General features: G+C 36.0%; 1 protein-coding gene across 2 annotated transcripts in view; it reads right to left on the bottom strand.

Annotated features, from left to right (window-relative positions):
* Positions 1-12709, bottom strand: part of LAMA2 (laminin subunit alpha 2) — a 795715-nt gene that overhangs the window by 94429 nt on the left and 688577 nt on the right. For both annotated transcript variants that reach the window (XM_072637652.1, XM_072637653.1), the window contains exon 41: positions 4625-4727. In XM_072637652.1, coding sequence (XP_072493753.1) covers positions 4625-4727 — 103 coding nt within the window. The remainder of the gene's footprint in view (positions 1-4624; positions 4728-12709) is intronic.

The raw sequence follows: 12709 nt of genomic DNA, 5'->3' as shown, positions 1-12709 counted from the left end.
TATTGAAGTTCAAATATTAATATATGAAAAAGTGTAAGTTCATGGATCTGAGATTAAGAACCCCTCTAGACAATTAAAGACTTCATTTGCAGAAAAATCAAGCTGAAAAATTAACACATTTCTCTTACCCTACAAACTTCTCATGAATTCAATTCCACAGTCCAACAACCATTAAGTACTGTGACAGAGCATGATAGTTCCATGATACCAAAAAGTTAGGAACCCCAGACCTGGAGAATTCATTAAAACCTTTTGGGGGTGACCCTGGGTTCTCAAAAGTTCTACCAGAAGACTTAAAGCTTAAGTAGGTCCTGTCAAGCTGGTAAGGCTCACTGCATGGATGCGATCCAACAGGAGCCAGGCACTGTATGAGGGTGATAAGTACAGAATGCTTTTTTTTTTTAAAGAAACTACTGCCTTAAGTCCTAGGAGGAAGGAAAGGGGGAGACATAAAACAGATGCCACATAAATAAATACAAAGCAATTTGAAGAGGGTGGGAGCATTAACTGTTGGAGAGTTAGGGTTAGACTTCCCAGAGGAGGTGACCTAGAATCCCAGGACAATCCACCAGGAGTCTTATAGAATCCTTCATTCAATCTGAAGAGAGCAACAGGTTCCATTGCTGTTCCTGAATATTTTCAATTCAAAAGGAAGCACTAATTTACCTCCTACTTCTCAATTGTCAATCTGTACCAGGTCTTACATCTCTAAGCACAATGATATTATGTCATTATGACATTCATTCAGTGCTGCGTATCTTAGCTCCAAATCTCAAATTCATAGAAAGGCCAATTTATTTTTAATAGATGTATAGTCAAAAGTTAAAAAGCAAGACAAAGTGCTGCTGGCAAGGTCAGGCTCCCTCAAGGCAAGAAGAATATATAAATGGCAATGATGCAAACTGACTCTTGTCTGCGGTTTGTGAAAAAAGTCACCGGAAGACAAAGCATTAGATGTAAGGTACATATTTGCTTGCCATTTTTATTTCGAGAGAGACAGACAGACAGAGAGAGAGAGAGAGAGAGAGAGAGAGAGAGAGATGACTAAATCTCCATTTTAATAGCTGCTGTCAAGAGTTCTGCTCTGTAAGGCCTATTTCAGCAGTTTTCAGTGGTAATATATGGCATTTTCCTGATTAACAACCATTTTATAACTCGTGTAATTGGCCACAAATCAGGAAGATGTCATAATGTAGCAAGAAAACAGTCCCATCTCCATCATAGCCTTGGCTTGGTTTCTTGGGGATATATGATTTGAGAAGTTGGTAGGTTTTCATTATTTTAACTAGTATACTACCTGAAGTGTGAAAAGAAAAATTCAAAATGAATGATCACCCCTGTCTCCTTTCCCATTATACAAAAGCCAAATGTTGGACTTACTTTCTAGAAGACCCTACAAGAACAAACTGAATTTTGGAAAGACTTTGGAACAAAGCATGTATTTAATGTCAACTTTCTCTGTAGATTTTTATATGCTGATGCTGAGCTCTAGTAGGGGAATGCTGGGGACGTCAGAGTTGGGGGAGGAATGGAAAGAGGCAAAGTGTGACTATAAAGTAATGAGATTAATTCCTCCATCATGTAGGAAAAAGCATTCCAGAGCCCAACCTTGTATGTTATATAGGTTTTCCAAGTTTCTGTACAATATGTGCTGCAAGTCATTATGGAATCAGGGAGCATAAATTCACATGTGGCATAAACAAATTTCTGGTCAAAAAAGGCATTTTTGTAATAAGATTTTACTGTAATAGCTCTAAAGGGAAAGAAGTGCCTAATAGTCATCTTAGCCTCAGCTGAGATAAGAATGACTAATTCAGACCATACTGGACTGGAAGGATTGTGATTATAAGTAGATGAGGAAGTGAAAGCTTCATGGAACAGGCACCATTCACAGAACATTGAAACACATGAATGGAGAATCTCAGTCTTCAAATCACTTTAGGCACAAGCAGTGTGTCTAAGTGCATACGGAGGCCCTTAGGATTTTAACAACTTTTACTTTGATTGATTTAGTCCTTATTGAAGCCTATAAGTGCTTTGTAGGGAGACTGGCAGAAACAGAAAAAAAATTAATGTTGAAGATTCTAGATAATAATAGTGAGGCTTATTTGGTTTAACCTGAAGTTAACACACATGCTGCCTAACACTCAATTATATTTTTATAGCTGTTCTGGAATGCTGGGTGCTTTATTGATTATGCTAATTCTGATTTGATTGCTTTGTGGCAAGTGGTACTGTTGCCTAGTGGGTGATTTTGCACTTTAATATCTTGTGTCGCTCAATATTGGAATAGGTCTGATTAATTCAGTGCTCAAATGAGGAATAAAGCTGAACTGTGAATGAGTTGATACTGAAATACGTTAAATTGATTTTGATTTGGTGTATGAGCATGAATGTCTTCATCATGTGTTATATTTGCAACATATTAGTATCACATTGAAGTCTATCTAGCTGATGAGATCAGAGATCGAAAGCTAGAAAGGACCTCAGAGGTCATCTGGTTGAATCCCATCCTGGAGGAGGAAACTAAGAGCCAAGGCAGGTTAAAAGATGTGCACGGTCACACAATTGAGTAAACTAGCAGTTGCAAAATTAATTATATTAAAGAAGTCAAGGACTTGTGACACTATTCTAGTTTGTATTAAGTTTAACCTTCAAGTGTTGTTTTTACCTCATTGTAAAATAGATTTTGAGTTTAAAGAAGTAGTTGTGGACATTTCAACATCATATACTTTGGGAAAATTAAATATATTGAGAGAGTTCAAACATTAAAAAAATAGTAAAGTACTCTACATTGAAAATTTTACATCAACATTAAAAGTACATGATCTTAATTTTTCTCTAGACTGAAACCACTGGGAAGCTTTGGTCACTTAGGAAAATATATTGGCATGATATATATTTTTAGACTGACATTCTCTAGGGTTGCATCTCTTTGGACCAGATGTATGCTTTATGTACAGTCCAGACTGAGGTTGGATTTTCAGCATGGAAATGGAATGAGGCATTCTCTCATTTTTAAAGGAGTGAACTCCTGAGGGTAATAAAGTTTTCTTAAAGCAACTCAATAGATATTTTATTGGGTTAAGATTAAAGACATAGACACAGTGGACTCCAGCTCATACTTCACAATTCAGCAGACACTAATCACATTACTTTTCTAAATCGTTTGTCCATAGCTTCTAGTTACATGGTACCAAGAATGCTTTTGAGTCTGGCCAATATTTTGGGATGGCCCCAGAAAGAAATGTTTGAAGGACATTCTACAAACTGTTCTGCTACATTGCAATTTAGAATCAATAAGACTTAATATTTTGTCTTGATGGTATTTGAAATACCTTGATGGTATTTCAAACCAGGCTCCTCTGATATGCTTTTCTTATCAGAGTAACTCCATTTCATGTTATACACTTATTTGTGAGCTTGAGGCTCTTTCAACATTAGTCTTGATTGGTCTCATTTGTTTCTATGTGTTCTCTGACCTGTTTGGGGTCAAACTAAAAAGTTCATCTAGATTCAGAACCAATGAAATGACAGAGACATTCTACCAGATTCAATGCTTCATTTAAAAAAAAAAAACAACATAAAAAAACTCCAAGGGTTTCATTTAAATCATAGACAGCTTATAATTATTAATGATGAATAGCAGCTATGATGTATGGCTATGAAAAAAATACAACTGTGTTTTAGGTATTTAAACAAGTCAATAAGCAAATTTGGAAAAGAAATATATTCCACAAATAAGTGTTTAGAAAAACAGAACTAATACAAAATACCAAGCAAAAGATAGATGTCACACTATTCAGTGGTTTTGTAGTCTTGAATTCAATCTGAATCAAAAGAATTGCTCCTCGAATAAGCAAAAAAGTAGTATGAGAAACAAAAAAAAATCTTTTCAAATTCTGAAAGCCTCTTTGGAATGTGTGCCACAGTAACAAAACTGAAAGTTTCAGGTAGGCAATTATATCCCACCTGCCAAAATGTCTCATCCAATTGTAATTGGATCGGTCATTTCCATTTTCCTCTTTTAAGATAAAGCATAATGTTGATTCCTACTGTTAAAAACTTACCCTGCCTCACTTGAAAATAGACAAAGTGACTCTTGAGAGCTTATGTTTATAAGGAATTATGGGTTCTTTCTCACATCATAGAAGTGAAAATAAATAATGATTCTTTATGACATAAAAAGCATTTAGAGATTTGGGAAGGAAAGTTGCTCTAGGTTAGAGATCATAGAATTGCCACATTATTAAACAGATATCAAAAGAACTTCTAAAAATATTCTAATTCTTAAATAGATGAAGATGGAGAAATAGGATGGTGTCATGGATGGTACACCAAGCTTAGAGTTTAGAAGACCTGAGTTCAAATCGCATCTTTGAACATATACTAGCTATGTGATCCTGAGCAAGTTATATAATCTCTTCATGCCCTAAGCAAGGTGGTACTGAGACCAGACATTGCAGAACAGATACAGATCTGCATTGTAAGGAGGTATTTCCCTACTGGTAGTTCTTAATACTAACATAATGACAAGTCCAGTCTGAAAATATAAATGAAGAGAAGTTCTTCACCAAATGTAACCACAGTTCAACTTTACATAATAAATGGATGTCATGTTTACCTTTAATATCATTTGCTAGCCTCTTAGCTTCATTTAGAACTCTGAAGCTCTTCTGAAGAGAACCCTTGGCATCATCCTTCAATGAACTCTCAGGACCAGATGCCTACGGACAAAAGAAAGAACATCATGTACCGAAAAATATTCATTTTCCTTTGGTATAAGGTGAATGGTTTGTCACCACAAAAATAGAGTATCTAGGTTAAATCGTGGAAATATCAAGTCATAGTCAACAAGTTCTTAATTGTCTTCCATTACTCCTATAAGAGGGAATGAACAAAAATGGTATTGCTTTATGAATTTAATGCATTTTATAAGACCATTGTACAGATAATAATCCAATTAAAATAGATAAAGCAATTTATCAGTAAATTAGGAACAAAGAATAGAAATGACTTTAATAACCTTAATATGCTTTTCTCATCCCAATTATCTTAATTTTCTACATAACTAGAATAATAGTGTAATGCCAGATGCATCGCAGAGAGGAAGCAGAGATAGCAACAAATATTCCAGCATACCTAGTACTCCTAGTACTAGGAGTACTGTTGATCAAGACCATTCATGGAATTTGCTATATGGTTGAGGAATAGGTATAGATACACAACTGTGTGGGAAAGAGACAGCATTTGTATGTATAGTTAGCAACTGCTAATTACCCAATTCACTATGGTGAGTGAATCCTGTTTAGCAGGGTGGTTAAATTAGATCCTGTGTGTATTTGTGAACCTGGAGATATTACTGAGTGAATGAATGAATGCAGAATGAGATGTGCAAGAGCTGGCATGCCATGGGTCTTCTGAGTCCATGTGGAATGAAGGTAAGGGAGGAAAGGTATCTAAGTCTAGGTTGTTAGAGCAGATACCAGTCAGTGAGAGAGGCTACTAGGTGGTACAGTGGACAGAGTACTTGATCTGGAATAAGACAGATGAATTCAAATCTTGCCTCAGACACTCGCTAGCTGTATGACCTCAGACAAGTCACTTAACATCTCAGTTTCCTTAATTGGAAAATGAGGATAATGTACCCTGAGATGATTGTGAGGACCAAATGAGGAAACGTGTTAAGTGCTTTGCAAACCTTAAAGTTCTACATAAATGCCTGCTGTGATGATGATGGTGGTGGCGATGACAGTGATGATGAAAGATGTCCTGGTACTTAACTTCATGAACGATATCCTGGTTAGGGTTCTAAGCAGTGGTATGCTAGTAAATATTCAACTGGTTATTCAGGGAAAAAGTGTACATAGGACACACTTATAATATTTTTTCCATCACTTTCTTAAATTTAGACAATCAGCTAAAAATGATTGAGTCTTGATTTGTAGCATTTGTTGATTTTTGAGGTGTAAATGCTTACGCTGAAAATCTAACAATTGGTTCTCTGGAGTCAGTTTGAGCTGGCTCCAGCATACCCCTGGTTCTACGGTCAGGTCAACCTGGAATTACAGTATCTATGGCAAACGTGTCTCTAATATGATGGTATGGGGTGAGGGCACAGCATACTAAGACTTGCCTCTAAGCTAAGGTATTAAGTTATAGATGTTCTGATTTGTTTGGTGCTGGCCAGAATCATTTCTCCAATATGAAGCTTTGGTTTACTCTTCTGTTCTATTGGTCATGCCTGCTCTCAGAGATAAAATAGACATTTTTCCTTTCTTCAGTCATCACAGAAAAAGGCTTCCCCCTCCTCCTCCTCCTGCTTCAAATCAAAGGTGGAGCTGTGGATAGAGTGCCAGGCCTGAAATCAGGAAGACGTAAGTTCAAATTTGGCCATAGACACTTACTAGCTGTGTGACCCTGGACAAGTCACTTAACCCTGTTTGTCTTAGTTTCCTCATCTGTAAAATGAGCTGGAAAAGGAAATGGCGAACCACTCCAGTATCTTTGCCAAGAAAATTCCAAATGGGGTCATGAAGAGTCAGACATGACTGATAATGACTGAACAACAACAAAAAGGAATCCATGAATACAAGTTTAAAACTGCTTCATGATAGCACCTTTGAATTGAACCACAAAGGACTCTTAGCTACACAGATTCTATTTTTAAATCAAATTTAAATAAAAGTGAAAGGAAGACAATTGGGAAGATATCCAGAGAGGAGCTTTGAAACATAGATGACTATAAATTTTCAAGTTGATTTTTCCTGGACATCTTGTTCCGCAAACCCTTCATACCAAGAAACAAACAAATAACCCTTTATGCACAAATTTTAAATTACAATCACTTCTAGTTTGTAGAATTATAAACTCATATTGTTCGAGTTTTGAATCCGAAAAAAGAAGCAATATAGTGTTGTGGGTAGAGGGCTGGTCTTGGAGGTTGGAGAGCCAGAGTTCAAGAACTACGTCTGACATATTCTGGCTGAATTAACAAATCTCTTCATCATCTATCTCTCGGGGCCTTCAGGAAATTCTCTAGGATTGTACATGATAGGAAAGTTGCTGATCTGTATCTGCTAAGGGAGTTTACATCTGTTAGTTCCTTGAACCAGTGAAATCATGGGTCTGGACCCAAAACACAACAACAATTGAATTGCACTCAGGCCATCCCAGACATAACATTGTACTTAAAAGATTCCTGATTCATCTTCTGCATCTTAAGTCAGAACAGTTATAGGATTAAACACTTTTCTAGTTAAGTTCTAAATTAAAATGCAGCAGAGAAACACATTCAAGTCAATTAATCCCATACAAGTTTAGAAACTGTGGGACTCATTAAGCAATTTTGTGAATTTGATTAAAGATTGCATTAGAATGCCATTATTGAAGAAAGGGCAGCTAGGTGGTATGGTGGATAGAGTGCCAGGTCAGGAGTCAGAAATTCTGAGTTCAAATCAGGCCTCAGATACCCTTTATTTAATGAGACTCTGGGCAAGTCATTTAAGCTCTATTTGCTTCAGTTTCCTCATCTACAAAATGAGCTGGAGAAAGAAATGACAAACCAGTATCTTTGCAAGAAAAACTCCAAAAGGGGTCACAAAGAGTTGGACAAAATTGAAACAACTAAATAACAGAATGACAATAATATATTGGAGAAAACACAAATAACAATATAGAAAAGCAGCATAGTGAGCACGAAAAAGCACTGAGCTGGATTTGTATCCTGCCTCTGACACTGACTCCCTTTGTGATCTTAAACCTCAGTTTTCTCTTCCATCAAATGGTGATATTAGTTGTGTTATCTGTAGTACACTTAGGTGGCACAGTAGATAAAGGGCTGGATTTGGAGTAAGGAAGACTTGAATTCAAGCTGGACCTTAGACACTTATTAGCTATGTGACCCAGGGCAAGTCACTTATCTTCTGTCTGCCTCAATTTTCTCAACTATAAAACGGGAATAATAATAAAATCTAACTTCCAACATGGTTATGATGATCAAATAAGATATTTGGAAAGCATTTAGCACAATAGGTGAATGCTTAATAAATGGCTATTTCCTTCCTTTCTTCCTTCCTTCTTTCCTTCCTTCCTCCCTCTTTCCATGCCTTAAGGATAAGGGAAATTCATGCTGATCTGAGAACCTTGAAGGGATCTAGGAATTCTGTGAAGCAGAGATGAGAAAGGTGAGCATCCTAGGTATGGGGGATAGCCTGGGCAAAGGTATGGAAGCGGGAGATCGTATGGGAAAATGTAAGTATGTCAGTTTGCCTGAAAAATAGAGTACAGAAGAGATTGATATGAAATCACAAACCATCATGCAGGTAAGAATTCTGTCAGTGAATCCCCCATGTGAAATGCAGATACAGCTTAAGTCTGGAGGTCAGACATGGAGTTGGTAACTTCCACTAGTCCTCCCATGGAGTCTCAACGAAGAGAGGGAGTGCATCTCCTCTGTCCATTATTCCTATTAGTGCCATGAGACCATAACCACAAGTTTCTCTTTCACATAAATTCCTCTTCCACAAGGCAAATCTTCAAAGACTGCTATCATAATCCCTATCCCAAGTATCTCCCTTCTACTCCAGGTTATCTTTAGTTCCTTAGACTGATCCTCATATGACATAATATCAAATGGGATATTGATAGGTGAGTTCCTCTAGGCCCTATTTACTATTAGTTAACACATAGTTCTAACAAGATTATTGATATATTTTCCCCAATGGGTTAGTAGTAATAAACTAAAAATGGTTATGGGGATGAGTAAACTAGTAGATGTTTGTTCAGTGATAGCAGCAAGGAGAGTTCACAGTCTGATGATAAGTCAAGAGACAACCCCTCCCCCCCCAAAACCCAAAGAATATATATAAGAATTAAAGAGTACAATAACATGAGGTCATTTAATAGAGGGGCAGCTCTACAGATTTCAATAGCCCCTAAAGGCAAGTTCCTTGGGCTGGGTTTGTGGAATATTCTGACAAAGTACAATAGCTGATTTGTATAATTATGTCCTGAGTCATCAAAAATGTTAAATTCTGCTCCATACGACTGTTTAAGACTATAAATTGCAGAGCAATCTGCATTGATAGGAAGAAGTTTCCTCATTAAGTGTTCCCTAGTATGATAAAATTACAGATTTCCATCCATCAACAAAAAGGGAAAAAGCCTCTGCTTAAGAAGCCTGAGAAGCATGCAATGCATTTGAGAGAGTTCTGGGATGGAGCTGCTGTTTGTGACAAGCTGCTGAAATGAGAGAAGTTCTGATGTTGGAAGCAATAAGCTTCAGTTATATGGCAAATGCACTTACATGGAATATTTCATTCTTTCCCTTACTCTTCTGGATAAATGAGGCATTATCGCGCAAGAAAGCAATACAAAAGCTATTTTTTTTTTTTACTTTCCAGTGACTGTGCAAAGTACTAGGTATACAAACATCAAAATGAAACTACTGTCCACAAGGGGTTTACATTTTACTGCGTACTCTGTGCATATGATAGTGCCCAATTCTAGCTCCATTCATCCAATCATCAAAAGTTTCACTTAAAATTGAGAATTTTTCTATTCTAACTCTTTGAGTAGGCTGAAGCAATTATCTTGGGAATGATGGCTGGAACATCCTCTCTGTTGGTCTTTTCATCTTAAAATAGTTGACAATTAGATTATTCCTTTGAATTCTTTTTAGGAAATAAATTAATGAGGCCTTAATGCTTCAAGAGGAGCACTGCCATTTTGAATAAAGAGATCAACCGTAATAAAAGTGTTGGTGACATGTATCTTATAAATTTAGAGAATAAGTCCATGATAACTAACTGATGTTAGCTGAATGGAACTGTTTCAATCTATTAGAATTTTGAGTTTCCTTTTCAGCACTACTTGATGTCACTGAAACATATCACTAATCTCAGGACTAGTGAAGAAGCACTTAGGAGTATTTTTTTCCTGATTAATTATAGCTCATACATATTTATAAATAGAGAATCTAAGTCTGTGGGCAATGTTTATAGCATATGTGTCATATAAATTAAGCTACTGTGCTAGAATATAATTTTTCCAACATTTTTTAGCTACTTTATCAGAAGGCTCTATTGTAATGGAAACACTCAGTAACAAGAACTTTAGGAATTTTTTCTTCTTGGACTTTAGAAGTGGTAATTGATAGAAATCTGTCATTGAGAAATATATATATATTATAGAACATATACACATTATATATATATATGTATATATATATAGTATGTACTTACATGTGTACATGCTGTCTCTCTCATTAAATTCTAAGCTCCCTGAGGGATAGGATTGTTTCACTTTTGTCTTTGTATCACCAGTTACTAGCACAATGCCTGATATGTACTGAATAAATGTTTTTTGATTGATTGATATAGCCAAATACTAATGTTTTCCTAAGCAATTTATCAGTGCAGGAAACCATTTCAGATTTTTAATCAAAAAATATCTTTATCATCTTTGGATGCTAGAAATAGTGTTGGATTTGTAGTCAGGAGACTTGGATTCTAATCCTGGCTATAATATGTGTGTGACCGTGGGTAACTGGCTTTATTTCTTTAGCTTTCAGTTTCTTTATCTGTAAAATTAAGTAGGTGGACTACATCTTGAAGGTCTCTCTTAGCTTTCAATCTATGATCTTGATGATAATTAGCATTCTTATTTGGGGATACTGGCTCTGACTATGTTTTTTTTTATCATATTTCAGAAAATTCTCTTAGAAATTTCTTTCTGAGGAAAAGTGTTCATTATTAGGGATTATCATTAATATTCACAGAAAGTATGGGTTCTAAGAAGATATGGGAGGATATTTTCTAGGGAGGAAGAGCAATTTAAAAATCATTGACATGGTCTCTGACCTGCTTCATTTATGCTCTGTTCAGTAAAGGACTTATTCTAGAAAACAAGTCTGGCATATTTCCACTATGGTTAATGTGCCAAGAGAATATGCAATTTAGATGATTTCATATTTAAATTCTTCTATATAAAGAAAACTGTTCAAGTGTATAGAAGAACACACACATACATATGCGAATGATTATCTGCTCTGTTTCTACCAAGGACAGTTCAGAGGAAATTGATTTCGATTTTGGCAGGAAGTAGCAAAGCTGAAAGTTAGGAAAAATCTCTACACCATAAGGACTTTTTGACTGAGTTGTGAAAAAATGGGATGCATTTGTCCAATGGAATGGTGGAATACTCTTCTTTGAATATTTTAAAGAACATAGTTTCCATGATGATATTGATTACCAATATATATGATCATCTTTTTCTTAGTTTTCATGCTTTTGACTTTATGATGGCTTTTGTCATTTCTGTCCACATGTATTCCCCATGAATACTTTTTCATCCTTTGACTTCTCCGAGACTGCTCTCTCCTAGTTATCCTCCTGCATGTTTGACTGATTTGTCTCATTCTCCACAGATTAACCTTCATCTTTCTCCTGCCCCCCAATCGCTAATCAGTCATCCCTGATTCTTCATTCTTCTCTAGTCTTTATATCCAAACGGGTGCCAAGTTTGTTAGTTATCCTACCCCCAAATTTCTTCCATCTATCCCCGTATCTCCACGCACGTAGCAACAACATAAGACTAACACAGGGGATTCCTAACTGGTCTTCCCACTTCCAGTTTTCACCATCGAAAAATCAACCTTCACAGAACTGCCAAATAATCTTCGAATGGAGAGAGGTCTAACTGTCACTACTTTGTTTAAAAGAAACCTGACAATCTTTTAGTAGATTTGTATTTCCTCTAGAACAAAATAAGACTTCTCCATTTAGCATTTAAACACTTTATAGATTCCTTTCTTCTTAGGCTTCTTTTATATTAGTCCCCTTATTTTTGTTTATGTAGATTCCCTTTCAAAATCAGCATTGAAACCCATCCCTAATCTTTGTTCAAGGTGTTCCATCCATCTCACTTTTGCCTGATAAAATTTTTAGTTTCAAGGCTTAACTCAAGTGTGAAGAAGCCAAGCCTTTCCTGATTCCTCTCATTAGTTAGTCATCCCTTTTTTCTCTGATTATATTATACTTATCTATTTACATATTGTATCCCCAGGAAAACTTAAGGTTTTCAAAGGGAAGAACTGAGGTGTTTTTTTTTCTTAATCTTTGAAGATGAATTGGAAAAGTACCAAGTATCTTTCTAAAGTGTTCTGGTGGGTTATATATACATAAAAAAGGAGCATTTAAAAGGAAAAGATGACTCCTTAAGAAACTCCTCCTTTTCATATCACCATAGTTGCTATTCTTCCTACCTTTCTCAAATTATCTTATATTTACATATATTTACACATTGTAACCCCTCCCCCCCAAATGTAAGCTCCATGAGGACAAGGATTGTTCTATTTCCACCACATAAGTCTTTGTTGAATTGAATTGAATTGGAAAAGTGCCACATTTGTATAAAAAGTATTGTGATGGGTGGTGTATAAATTAAAAAAACAGATGCTTAGAACATAAGAATAACGCTCTAAGGAAGTATATTTGAAAGTAGTTGGAATACTGCAAGCCTTTGCCACTGTGTGGTAGCCTTCAGAATGGAAGGGAGAAGAAGGTTTGTAGAGTGAAATGAGCAGAACTGAGAGAGCATGCAATGAAAGCAATGCTGTTTTAAGGACAACTTTGAGCAACTAAGTCATTTTGATTATTATAAATAGTAAAATTAACTACAAAGGATTTGTGAAGGAAGATGCTATCTG

This window comes from Notamacropus eugenii, chromosome 2 (assembly GCF_028372415.1).
Source record: "Notamacropus eugenii isolate mMacEug1 chromosome 2, mMacEug1.pri_v2, whole genome shotgun sequence".
In the NCBI taxonomy this organism is placed as follows: domain Eukaryota; kingdom Metazoa; phylum Chordata; class Mammalia; order Diprotodontia; family Macropodidae; genus Notamacropus; species Notamacropus eugenii.
This window is presented reverse-complemented; position numbering and strand designations above follow the sequence as displayed.